A 13497-nucleotide genomic window follows, 5' to 3' on the forward strand; every position below is an offset into this window, starting at 1 on the left:
GAGGGTGCATTTAAAGCACACCCTGCTTCACAGGACAGCTGAACACCCACCTCACGGGTCACTGGCTCTGGATGAAGGGGTCTCTGCCTTGGCTGAAGCTGTAATAGGTGCTTGTCCTTCCTGGGGAGCAGTTTGAGCTGGGAGAGATGATCSTTGCCAACCAGCCAAACTTCCAGGCTACATTTCCTTTCCTAGAGCCTGGAGGAGCAGCCTAAGGAGAAGGTCCAGCCACGAGATGGCCCTGCCAGTCCCGCCAGTCCCGAGGGGCCAGGCTGGCACGGCTCCAAGCCCGGGGGACCCCACGGAGCAGGACAGCATCCCTGGGGCTGCCCATCACCCTGYGCCCTGCATGGGCAGAGCGCCAGCYGAGCAGCCAGGGCCGCTTCCTGGGGCCGCGGGAGCCACGGGAAGCAGCCGCCTTCCCCCCGTGGAGGGGAACAGGACGGGTGGCCCCCGAGGGTGCCCGGAGCCGCGCTCCCGCCATCCCCCTGCCCGCGGGCAGCCTGAGCCGCCGGCGCGCGCGGCCAAACACCTTGTACGAATCATCCCGCATAGCTCGCATTCCCGGCCGCTTTATGAGCGTTTCAGCTCCTCGTATTGATCAGGGCTGGAGCCGAGCTAATTACGTTCATCAGAAATAATTTCCCTCTGACCCTGAGTCATGTTGGAGCAGGCGCCGGCCCCCTCCCCTCGCCCTCCCCTCGCCCGCATACTTTCCGGGCGACATCGCTGCTTTCATAACCCAAGCAGGGCTCAGAGGTCTGTTTTTCTCGACTGGATCCCACAAGGAGAGGTCTTGGGCGTCGGGTCCTTCCCAGTCTGGCTGGGGCAGGGGATGGGGGTGAGCTGTGGTGGGGGGCGCAGGGCCGCTGTGTTGGGGAGCAGCCTCAGCATCCCAAACCTCTGCTCGTCCTGAACATCCCAAACCGCTGCTCGTCCTCAGCATCCCAAACCTCTGCTCTCCCTGAACATCCCAAACCGCTGCTCGTCCTCAGCATCCCAAACCTCTGCTCTCCCTCGGCATCCCAAACTTCTGCTCTCCCACTGCATCCTAAACCTCTGCCTACCCTCGGCATCCCAAACCTCTGTGCATCCTTGGCATCCCAAACCTCTGCTCTCCCTCTCTGCATTCCAAACCTGTGCCCCCTTGGCATCCCAAGCCTTTGCCCTCCCTCAGCATCCCAAACCTCTGCTCTCCCTTTGCATCCCAAACCTCTGCCTGCCTTCAGCATCCCAAGCCTCCGCCCATGCTTGGCATCCCAAACCTCTGCTCTCCCTCATCATCCCAAATCTCTGCTCACTTTTGGCATCCCAAACCTCTTCTACTGCCAGCTCCATTGCAGCTGCACAGGTGGGTGCGGAAGGGCTCAACTGGTGCCTAACCTGAAGGGATGTCTGCAGAATAGCACCCATGCCCCATGCATGGCCCCTGCTCATCAACGACCATGTGGGAAAGAGGGCTGGAAAGCAAGGCAGAAACCACTGATTTCTCCCTCTCCAAAGCCAAGCCGGCTGCAATGGGGAGTCCAGCAAAGGCCCCCGGTCTGTGCCTCGCTGCAAGCTGAAGCTGCAGCAGATCCGATGCCGCGAGGGACGTGGCAGCTGCTTGGGAACACAGCACGCTTGATGAGGACAGAGCTGAAGGGAAAACACAGGCTATTGTAGCCCGAAACCACAAGAAAAACAGAGATAGGCAGAAGGAACAAGCAACATGATCAGGAGACAGGAGTTAACCATGCAGCTCCATGGAAAATACTAAGGGCCTGTCACTAACTATCCAAGGTCAGGATTTGGGGTTTATATCTTGTCTGAAGGACAAAATTTCAAGTGAGATTTTTAAAAGCAGTTTATCTTTGGTGATGTTTGGTACCAAAAATAAACTCCCGCAGGATCATAATGTCTGATACTTGATGACTTTTGACACTGTTTTCCAAACAATAATGGAAAGACTCATTTGGCTGAAGTTTCCAAGCTTTGTTTTACAAAATTCTTATTCTTTGGATGATCTGGATGTTTAAGTTATGGGGACAATTACGAATTGTTCTTGTCTGGACTTCAGCAAAAAACTCACACAGAATTACTGCCCAGGGTCTCATGTGTCTTTTACAATAAGTGTGGTCCTTTCATAATAGTTGATATATGGATATACTGTAATAATGGGAAGGCCCTCAGCTTGAATGAAGCAATCCTGCTATTAAAAGCCCTTTCTCAGTTGTGACTGTCTGTTTGCTCCCCTGTGTAAGCCCTCAGCTCCTTCCTCTCAAATTCTATTTTAGAATTTGAGAACAGAATTGGTTACAAGCACAGAACCCCATCACTTGGTACTTCTGTTGTTTTAGTGGAATCTACTTAAAATGCTGGGAAAATGGTAAAAAATGGAATTTTGGTCATAATCAGCAGAGTAATGCTCTCCCCATCCCACCTCCATGCACCAGCCCTGGGCTTTCTCGGTGGGAGATGGCAGCTCGTTGCTGTTGTTCACTCATTCTTTGGCCTCTCTGCGGAGGTTGGGAATTTGGAGGGGTCAACCGGTCCCAGATGAAACCGAGGTTTTATRATGTAGTGCCTGACCATCCGAAACTGGACGGCAGCCCTGAATTCTTTTCTCACAAGTCACTTGGACAGCCACCAGATGGTAAATACTTTTAGTCTCTCCTAGCTTGGGCCTGAGTTGGAAGCAGTGACCTAAAGGTAAAAGATTCCTTGGACCAGCTCTAATCCCTCGGCCTGTCTTCTGAACCTGAGTCTGCTCTCGAGTTAAAGCAGAAGAACCAGAAGGACCAAAAACGGCCAGACAAGGATGGAAATGGAAGATGGAAACTCATTCTCCTCTCAGCTCTGCAGTTTGGAGTAGAATAGGATTTGAAACAACTTTCCCGTCCTGCCAAAAATGTAGGTATTTCAAAGTTCCCCTGCTCAGCTCTATGACAAAATCAAGATATTGCCAAAAGTCTCATGAAAACCAGCCAGCAGCCACCCTGAAGCAGCCGAGAGGGGCCTGGGACTTCTCCTTTCCATCTCCTGGCTCTTGGCTTTCCAGGCTGGGGGTCCATACAGGTTTCTCATCAGTGCTGTCTGCTCTTCACGAGCCAGCTCCCCTGGAGCAGGGCTTAGAGCCAAGAGCTTCCAGAAGCAAAGGGAACGTCCTATTCCCTGAGATAAGGAGGTGGTCTCAGCCTAGACCCATAGTAATTTTGCTGTTTATACGAAGAGGAGCAGATCCAGGCTCAGGAGACCTTCCTAGGACAGCCCACATGCATCCCTGGGCAGGTGGATGGACATCCAGACCTCAGTTAGACCTGAAGTCTAACTTCAGCCAGCTCTAATGAGAATATTCAACACAAAACATGGAGTAAAGAGCAACAGGGTCACAAGCAAAGGAAGAGGATTAAGGGAGAATATGGTCTTTATCCATCACAGATGGATGCAATTTCAGCTGAGCAGGGTGCACCAAACAGGAGATTTGCAGTGTTATCCGTGATGGCGTGTTAAATGGCACTAACATGAAAAAAAAAAAAAAAAAGTTGTCTAAAAATGTAAATTCACTGGGTCAGTTCTTTCATTTCTATAGAAACAGAAGAGCTTGCCAGCGGCAAACTCAAAGGAGATGTATTTAGATACCCGAATCAACTATTTTCTTACACAACTCACCAAAAAAAAAAAAAAAAAAAAAAAAAGAAAAAGAAAAAGAAAAATCTGACAATACTAGCATGGAAACTGCAGAGCACAACATATGGATTTAATTATTAGCTATGAAATCACATGTATGGTACAGAACACATAGGAGAGACGTGCTCCGCTTCCATATGTGCTCCCACAGGGGAAGGGCTATAACTGCCTATTTATTAAATGAACTGCTTCAAGTTGCTTCATAAAAGTAAACCTGGGGGAGATCTGTATCACAAGAGCCTTTCCTAGGGACAGGATCACGAGGCAAGGTCTCCATCCCTTCCCCATGCAGCCCCTCGTCCCGCTGTGTCTGCTCCTGCGGCACAGGCCCGTGCAGGTCCCACCACGGCTGCCTCTGCCCAAGGCTCTCCGAGCCCCTGCACTGGGTGTGTGGGACCCGAGAGCTGGTAGGAGGCAGGTCTTAGGCCTAGACCTCTCACTGAAAAGCCTCCTCATCAGTGGAGGAACCATCACAATGGACTCTGGGGATACCAGGAACATTTGGGCTGGGTTGGCCAGCACCCGGGCCAGAGGCTCCCTGGGGAAACCATCCTATTTCCATGCTGGAAGCAGAGGAGGAAGGTGACTTGCCAGGCTACTCTCTAAGACTCCTGCAAACCAAGACACTAACCATGTCAGGAAGAGCTGCTGCGTTTCCTCAGGCCGGGAGCAGCAGGGGCTGGAGCAGGGTTAACATCTTTGGGGAGYACCTGAGTCTCACCAAGGCTTAGAAGAAGCCCCCAAATCACACAGGGCCCCTTGTCCAGTCCCTGTCTTGCTCCATTAGTGTAAAGGCTGAGCCAGGTCGCTGCCATGGGGCTCAGCGTCCCCAGGCTGGCCATGTCCCTTCCTTGGGGCTCCTCGGGGCGCGTGGCAGCCGAGCTGGCTCCTGAAGCTCCGCGCACGCTCCAGRCCTTGGCAGGGGACACGGGCTGCAGGGTGGCTCACGGGGACTCGCTGTGCTGCGAGCTGGCCGTGGGTCAGAGCGCACCGCGTTCTCCTTCAACGAGGCTTCCCTGCGTGCTGCATCGCGAGCCTGGATCCGGCCCCAGCACACAGCAAGTTAGTCCTTCTCCGGAAACCTGGGAAAGATTAAGTGTCCTTTGCGTCTTGCTCTGCAAAGTCCTTTGCAGATCGATCGTGGTCCCCAGCGAGCTCCAGTTAATGAGGGAGTGGAAAGGGAGGGAAGAGCAGCACGAGCCCACCAGGGTTATTACAGGCAGCATCAAGACACCTGAGCGGCGGTGCCCATCGAGTCCATCGGTACCGGCGGTGGGGAGTCCCGACCGGGGTCTGAAAGGCTTCAAGCGGAGCCATCCCGAGCAGCTCCCCTGCCTGCTGCTTGCCCCAGCTGCTCTGTGCTCGCCCTGCTGTTGCCTCTCCCTTTTCTGCCTCATCCAGCAGATCAGCTYCCGTGACACTTGGCAGGGTTGGGCACTCGGGTTCGTGCCCAGCAGCTCATAAGCCCATGCTCACAGCAAGCACTTGTCTCCCTGCCTCCCAGGCCACTCCTGACCCGGTCCTGGAAAGGGTCCCGAGCACCAAGGGCTGCCCCTTGCCCTCATCCCGCTCACCTGCTGGGCACCGAATTGCCTCTTCCCTGGGTCCCTGGGCATTTGCAAAGTGTGATTTCAGTGGCAGCAGGTGCCTGAGCAGGAGGCAGCCAGAGGTGTCCCCTTTGCTGGGGACATCTGAGGGCTGTTCAGAAGCAGCCCAGCTCCTCAGCAGCCTCTCGGCGCCGGTGCTGCCGCACGCACTTCCTCCAGGAACAGCGCGGATAAAATCTCCGGCGCGGGCAGCTGGCGGAGCTCGGCCTGCGGGTTTGGGCTGCCACGGGCTCGGCTGTTATCCTCAACGCTCCAGCCCTCGGTCACTGCCCGGAGCAGCAATGCTGGTTCCTGGGGACGTCATGTTGTCACCGCAATGTCACATTGCACAGCGGCATGACATGCTGGCAGTGCCACGATGTGCAGGGACAGCRTGGCGATGTCACGTTGGTGGTGCTGCAGGTTCCCCTCTCCACACAGCCTGCAGCGAGGGGGACATTTGTTCTCCCTGGGCAGCACGTCCATCCCCAGGGCTCGCTGCCGTGGCCAGCAGCAGAGATCACAGGCTCACAATGACCCTCATCCTCCTCCTAACCCTTGGCATCCTCCCGTCCTGCCCACACAGCTCCCRGAGACGCAACCTGCTCCCTTGGAGGGGCTGCAGCGACCCAGCCAGAACCAGGACCCCAATGCACAAGGTGCCACCCAGACCCTCTCCCCAGTGAGCTCRGTGCTGGTGCGGACAAGGCAGCTCAGCCCTGGGGCGATGGGCAGCGCTGGGCTCCCCATGGAGCTCAGGGTGCTGCCTGCAGCGCAAAGGCCTCGCACCCACCTCTCCGTGCACCSAGGAGCTGCTCCCAGCACCACCGACACGAGGGGACACGGGTTTCATTAGCACCCCCAAAACTCACGTGTGCAGCCACCGCACTGCCAGGGTTGCCCTTTGGGAGGGCACACAGCTGTTTAGWCCCCACAAGACAGGAGACTTCAGGCTGATCCACAGGGAGAGGGAATTCCAGCTCCAGGAGAAGTCCCAGCAGCCTTGGGAGGCAGCTGTGTATTTTTACAAGCTGACGTGGTCTCATTAACAAAAGTGATTACAGCTAATGAAGCAAAACCAAAGCAGAGGATCACAGTGGTGAGTGAGGAGACCCGAGTGCATCTGCCCTCCTCCGTGCCTCGCAGAGCAGCTGTGCTCTGGAGGCTCCTGCTCTGCAGCCACTCCAAGCTGCAGGCATCTCATGTACCAACAAGCTGAGACCTAGTGTTGCCGTGCGAGTGACTAAGGATTTGTCACCTTCTTTTTTCCCAACAATCCCATTTTGCAGCCAGGAAAAAAATAGAAAAAGGCAAAGAGGAAAGGAAAAGTGGGAGGAAGAAAGGATTTGGGGCATCACTCATAATTGTGCAACTTAACTGGTGCCCTGCCTAAATGGCACTTAGCCTCTCCTGCGTGTTTGCCAGCATATATTGCAATTCCCAGAGCAGTTCTCGTCATGCCTGCCTGGGAGACAGGAATAAAGTCGTGGTGTGTGCAGCCTGCTCTGGTTCTGTCCCCTGCACCGAAGCAGGGACACGTGTCCCCAGCTCCTGGAGCTGCCTGCGGTCACTGGAGGTGCAGGAAAGGAGCGCAGCAGAGCTGCAGGACACGTGTGCCCCATAAGTTCCCCTTCTATCTTCTGATAAAATCAGGGGGCTGCTGGCCTAAAGGAAGGGCCCCATCTAGGGAAGGGGAATTAATGTTGTTGTTCTTCTGAAGACCCAGCCTTAGCTCCTCAGCCACAGCAGCTGGGAGGAAGCTAGGCAGGAAAGCTTGCAGAGGGCAAACTGAGAAGGGAGGGCATGCATGGCAAACACAAAGCACTCTCCTTATCCCCCAAGACTAGGTTTTTAATCCTCATGATGAAGTTGTTCATATTTTTTTTTCCAGGAGCTGATTTTGCATTTACAAGACTTAAAGTTAGCAGTGCTGCTGCAATAGCCAGACCTGCAGCCTCACCTGCAACCTAACCAGCCCTTAGGCAATGCACTAACTACACCACGTGCTGCACCATGGATACCCTATTGGCACCACAACCACTGCAAATCCCTTTCCCACTCTTGAAATGCCAAAGAAACTGGGAATGGCAATACATCCAGGATGCCTGGTGCAATTGCTGCAACTAGAGCTCCCTGGAACAGAAGCACATCACAGTTTCCCTAAAAATAGAGGAACCTGATCCTGCCTTTGACTCRCGGGCTCTGTACAACACAGGTAACGAAACGCCCACACAAAACACAAACATCACTTTCCTACTATGCATTATAGGCTCAGCATGAAAAATAGGGGTGAGTTCCCGCTCTTGCTTGGTTGTAGCAATGCCCCAGTGCAGGACACACTGTCCTGGGGAGAAGAGCTTTGAGATCAAAGTAAATCTTTCCAGTTGGAAATATTGCTTTCAATGTCTGACTCACGGACATGTGGGCCATGCAAAGGAGTTATTTGAAACCCAAGGGAAAGATTCAGGGTCTATCTGGGCAGATTTGCATCAGCAGGATGGGGCATAGACCTTCCCTCCGCATGCCAGGCTGGCACCTACCAGCCTGACTTTCCAGCCTCCCAGGCAGAGGGTCCCTGCTCTTTGCTTTCTGCCTCCGTGGATAACACGTTCTCACCTTGAGAGGAGTGGAAATGTCAGCTGGAATGTGGGCCGGAAAAGAAAAGAGGGAAAAAAAAAAAAAAAAAAGCAAAGCTTGAGGCTTGTCCAAACCTACTCGTGTTTATACTGGAGCCTGTGAGTGACATCAGAGCAGGGAGAGTATAAACACCAGCAGGACCTACTCGGGGCTTGGAAACCTGCGCACACGCTGCTGCCTCCCGGGAGCCCGGGGATGTGCTGAAGGGGCAGCGGAGAGAGCAGCATGAGGCTCCAGCTGGAGAAGCAGCTTCTCCTCTTCTCCCTGCTCTGCACCCTTTCCAAGGTAAGGGAGGGGGGCCCTGGGGTCCGGTAGCAGCAGCCAGGGAAGTGCCCGATTCCTGCAAGATCCCAGCTCAGAGCCCTTGGCCCCGCACGCAGAGGGGATTTATTGGTGCTGTCTCAGAGGCAAAGCAATGTCAGAGGCACGTGGCATTAAGCAGCAGGGTCCTAATGCCCCCAGGCTGAAGATGCCCATTCTGCACGTCCCTGCTGCCCTYCCCACGTGCTCCAGTGTTGTGCATGTCCCTGCTGCCCTTCCCGGTGCTCCAACGTGCTCTGCTGGCCAGCCCCTTCCCGGGAGCTCTCAGCCATCCCCGCGGCTCYGGCTGCAGAGCCCCTGCTCTGGGCTCCAGGCACTGGGCAGGGGGCCAAGCAGCTGGCACCAGCCTCACCATTACTCAGTTTTCCCCCTGCCCCGTGTTGCTCACTTAGAGCTGATGCCTCCTACAGGAGCTGCCTTGTCCTAGTAATGTTTTTCCTCTTGGGCTGTGTGCCAGAATTCCCTGTGCAGAGAGCAGGAAAGCTGAAAACTTTAAGGTGTTTCAGTTGCAAGTTCTTTAGTTGCTCTTTGAATCTCCAAGTTAAACCTTMTGCAAGCAGGGATATTGGGGAAGCTTCATGACTGCCTAACTCTTAATATGTGGTTTACATCTAAGAGGAGACACTGTCAGCCAAAGCCAAGCTAATTGCAAGGAGCAGAGCGAAACCGAGCAATGGTCTCTATAATCTTTCCAGAGCATCAATCTGTGATAGTAACCTCCTGAAAGGTGAAGAAAAGCAGTTGGCTGCTGGAGGGAGCAGTAGCTGGGAAATGATGCTGCCCCAGGAGTGCTCAGTGCACGTCTGAGGAATGACCAGYGTGCCTGGGTATCTCCAACCCCATCCCTGTCACCACAGATAGTCCTTCAGTTGCTGCCGTGGTTCTCCCTATAGTCTTTGCCATGGAAACTCAGAAATTCATTAATTAAACAAGAATAGACATATTTTACAGGGCATTTTGGATGTATTTCACCTTCAACTACCAGCACTGACATGGGGAAAAAGTAGGTGGCCACCTGAACTCCTGCAGATGAGGAAAGCAGAAGGCACGGCCATACTCACCTTCTGTGTCCTCCCAGCCATGTCACGACCAGCGATGCTCCTTGCCCGGYTGAGACCGGGCGAGAGATGCTCCTTGCCCAGCTGGCCAGAGCAGGCGGCGGATGCTCCATCACGGGGACAGACGTGCACCCCATCCCTGGGCTGCCGCGGCCGCTCACATCGCGGTCCAGCTCTACGTGCAGAGCAGTTTTCCAGGCTGCTTTGCCCCATTCCCGCAGGCTGAGCCTCCCTCCACCAAAAAGCCGCCCGCAGCCAACCCAGGGGCCCTGGTGCCCGCAGGGAAGCGGCAGCAACGGGGATGTTTTTCCCTCTGCAGGTGTGTGCCCAGCTGTGCCAGCGGCCCTGCTACTGCCCCGGGGTGCCGCCCCGCTGCCCGCGCGGCGCCCCGCTCGTCCTGGACGGCTGCGGCTGCTGCCGGATCTGCGCGCGGCGCCTGGGCGAGCCCTGCGACCTCCGGGCCGTGTGCGACCGCAGCCAGGGCCTCGTCTGCGACCACGGCACGGGCACCTGCAACTGTGAGCGCCGCCGCCAGCGCAGGGCGCTCCAGCCCCGCAAGCCGCCTTCCCGGCGTTGGGATGGGGGTGCTTTGGGCAGGGAAGGAGGGGGCTCCCCAGGGAATGGGGTCCCCAAGTGATGGAGTGTGGGGGGAGCCCAGCTCGGGCTCAAGGAGGAGCTGGCAGTGCCCAAGGAAGGGCAGATGCCAATCAACCCTGGCCCCTTGGGAGTCCTCAGAGCCATGGGCTGCTGGATGCCACATCTGGGGCTCCTTGGAGGCCAGGAGAGCCRTGGTTGGACTCTACCAAGGCCAAAGATACAACAAGGCAAAAGAGGCTGCTCAGATAGACAGAAGTGGCAGCTCCTCCTTGGTGCCAGCTGCACAGGTGCCCCTCAAGCATCCAGGACCCCTCGGATACCCACAGCTCACCWGTTCTTTGTCCCTAACCTGGTTCCTGCCTCTCACTTGCAGTTGAGGACAACRAGGAGGACTGCGAAGTGAACGGGCACGTCTACCGGGACGGGGAGGTTTTCCAGCCCAGCTGCAAGCTGCAGTGCCGCTGCTGGGACGGCGGCGTCACCTGCGTGCCGCTGTGCCAGGAGGACGTGCGCTTGCCCACGCCRGACTGCCCCTTCCCGCGCCGCGTGGCCGTTCCCGGGAAGTGCTGCCAGGAGTGGGTGTGCGAGACGCGGGAGCTGCCCCAGGCCACAGGTGATGTGCGGATCTACGGCAGGTCTGGGCACAGCCCCCTCCCGGCACCCTACGCTGGGATGGCCATTCATTGCACACCCACCCTCACATATCCCCAACCCACTTCCCAACCCGGTGGCGGCTGGGCCCCCAGCACCCACCCCAGGCTCCAACCGCCCTTTCCTGCCCTCTCCCCGTGCAGCGCCCAGGATCCCGGGGCTGCCCTACCCCTGCGAGGAGTGGAGCACGGAGTGGAGCGCCTGCTCGGCCACCTGCGGCATGGGCTTCTCCAGCCGCSTGTCCAACCAGAACCGCCACTGCCGGCTGCAGACGCAGACGCGGCTCTGCGTGGTCAGGCCCTGCCAGGCTCTGCCACCAGCGTCCCCAGCGGTGAGTGGGGCCTCTGGGCACTCGGACACCTCTGGGCAACGGGTGGGACAGAGGAGGGTGTTTCCCGCCAGCGCAGGAGCCACGGGACCCACCAGGTGCCTGGGGACCCCTTAGAACCCTCCCCGCCACCAGCTCGCCACATCTCAGGGCCAGAAAAGCCATATCCCAAAACCTCTCTTGGGAAACTTACCCCAGCTCTGCATGGCAAGCGCAGGCTTGTATTTGGAGATCTCAGGAGGCCAGAATCCAAGAGCACGGATGGAAACCACCAGGCCCTGAGCCTCGYGGGTTGGCTTGAGGTGCCCCTGCAGCAGGGGACATGTTGGTGGCGCCCGGGTTCTTGTGAGCAGCAGGGCTTCAATGCGCCTGGTTCGGAGCCAGTGCAGCCGTGGTGCAAAACCAGCTCACTGCGGTGCTGCGGGAGCTCTGGGCCAGCTGCCCCTGCTCCCACCCACCCCGTGTCACCGTCCCACGGCACCACRGCTCGCGGTGCTCCCGTCTCCGTGTCACCCTCTGCTCTGCCTTTCCAGAGGGGACGAGGCCACGTGTAGCAACATCCACCCTGCTCAGAGCGCGGAGCCAACTCCTCATCCCGGCAAGGAGCCCTACGCAAGCCCCCAGCTGCAGTCTCAGTGGGGATGGAGGATGCATCCCCTGGGAGGCCAGGAAGAACGGATGGACCTCGGCTGCAAAAAAGAGTGGAAAATTGAGACAAAGACCCCATTCCATGCAGCACCTGCTCCCTCGTGTGCACCCCTGTTCCCCCAGGCAGGGCCACTGTCCAGCAGGAAAAGTGTCCCCAAGTCCCCCGGGTGCACTAGCGAGGGAGTCCTGCTGCAACACGGCCACTGCAGCGACGCTTGGGGGTTAGGGCGATTCCCAGGACAAGGCCTTGGGAAAGCCCTTTCCTGAAGGGACACGGAGGAAGGATGGGGAGGTGGCTRGGCCAGCTCTGCAGTGCTCCTGGCCACACTGAGCAGCCAGTGCCCTTGGTGCATGTGTGCCCAGCAGCAGCAGGGCCGGCCCCAAGCCAGGCACTATCCCACAGTGGCTTCCAGGCCTTCCCGGAGAGRCATGAAAACAGACCAGGGATGCACCCTGCCCTGCTTTCACCTCCAAGAGGTGGGACAGGGACCTGGACTATCAGGGACATGTGCAGAGGCCTGGGAACCAGGGAGATCCTGGCTCCTTCCCAGGAACCCACCTGCAAACCCAGGAATTGCTCCTTCGCAGGATGGGGGCTGGCCCTGGCAGGGTAGGGCCGGGGGATGCTGTGAATCCTCCACAAGCCCCAYGCAGGGCTCTGCAGGGACCGAGGTGCCTCAAGGACCACATTGACCAGATCCCTCGTGGGATCCACGCTGCGGATCCCTCGTGGCCGACCCGCCGGGGCCGGCGCAGCAGGACGGGCCTCGCACAGCAGGTTAGCGCTGCTCCAGCTCCACAGCTCACACTCAGTTACCCACAGCATCCTCCATGCCGACACACAGCCACATTCCCGGGCATGGACAGAGTCATCCTCCTCACGGCAGCTCCAAGGCACCTTCCCGCATCCCTCCAGAATAAACACAACCCTTCCTGCTCCGCCTGGCCTCTCCTTTCCAAGGGGCTGGTGGTTTGGCAGGGCTGCCAGGCAGCCAGGAGCTCAGACACGAGACGATGCTCCGCGGCACCAGACATACCACCTAACACCCAAGCACAACCCCGAAGGACTAAGGCCAAGGCAGGAAAAGAGAAAGCAAAATGCAAAGATGAGTCGGGGCTGTCTCCTGACAGCCTGGAACTGCTCCCGCAAGGCAGAGTAAAGAAGTGGAATGAAGTTGCGTGGAGGGGAGGAAAGCAGCACGGCAAGGAGCCTGGCATGGCCAAGCTGGATGCTGCAGTCTGGGARAGCCCAGAGCAGGAGGCATCTGCACCAAAGGGAAAAGTAGCCGGACACACACGGCTTCAGTTCTCCCGCTGCACGTGCATCTCTGGCTCTTGGCACAAGCACACCTGTGCAGACCCCTGCGTGGAGCAGGGCTGCAGGGYGGGAGCTGCACCCTCGCTGCGCCCGTGCTCCCGCGCGGAGCTGCGTCCTGCGGCAGGCGCCTGTCACCCCGCTCCCATGGCCGGACACGGGCTCCAGCACTTGGGCTCCAAAGCCACTCACCCAAATAAGCCTTGGGCAACAAATCCTGGTCCSTTGGGGGCCCTCAGAGCCCGTGGGCTGTCAGATGTCACATCCCAGGCTCCTCAGAGACCACGCTGCACTCAGACTCTATCCAGACAGGAGATGGAGCAAAGCAGAAGGCATCTTGGAAAGACACAAGTGGCAGTTCCCCCTTGGGAGCATCCCCTGCGGTGAGTGGGGCCTCTGGTCCCTCTGGCAATGGATGGGATGGAGAGGGGGAGTCCAGCCAGCACAGGGACCCCCCAGGGGCTGGAGACACCTCAGCAGCCTTCCCCACCACCAGCCACGAGCTGGCACATCTCAGCTTCCCTGCTTGGGGCTGCAGAGCTCACACACACACACTCAATTATCCCACAGCATCCACTAAGCCAACACACAGCCACATTCCCAGGCACGGGCAGCATCCTCCTCCTCATGGCAGCTCCAAGGCACCTTCTCACATCCCTCCAGGATAAACACAACCCTTCCTGCTCC

At 57.5% G+C, this 13497-nt stretch overlaps 1 protein-coding gene across 1 annotated transcript; it reads left to right on the forward strand.

Moving 5' to 3' along the window:
• Positions 1–8117: 8117 nt before the first annotated feature.
• WISP2 (WNT1 inducible signaling pathway protein 2) lies at positions 8118–11401 on the forward strand. The gene is made up of 5 exons (XM_026042029.1): positions 8118–8177; positions 9591–9789; positions 10242–10484; positions 10618–10850; positions 11381–11401. Exons 1-5 carry the CDS (start codon positions 8118–8120, stop codon positions 11399–11401), a joined length of 756 nt encoding a protein of 251 aa, XP_025897814.1.
• The last annotated feature ends 2096 nt before the right edge of the window (positions 11402–13497 follow it).

The sequence above is a fragment of the Nothoprocta perdicaria genome, unplaced genomic scaffold, assembly GCF_003342845.1.
Source record: "Nothoprocta perdicaria isolate Ctin4 unplaced genomic scaffold, notPer1 scaffold_3, whole genome shotgun sequence".
Taxonomy (NCBI): domain Eukaryota; kingdom Metazoa; phylum Chordata; class Aves; order Tinamiformes; family Tinamidae; genus Nothoprocta; species Nothoprocta perdicaria.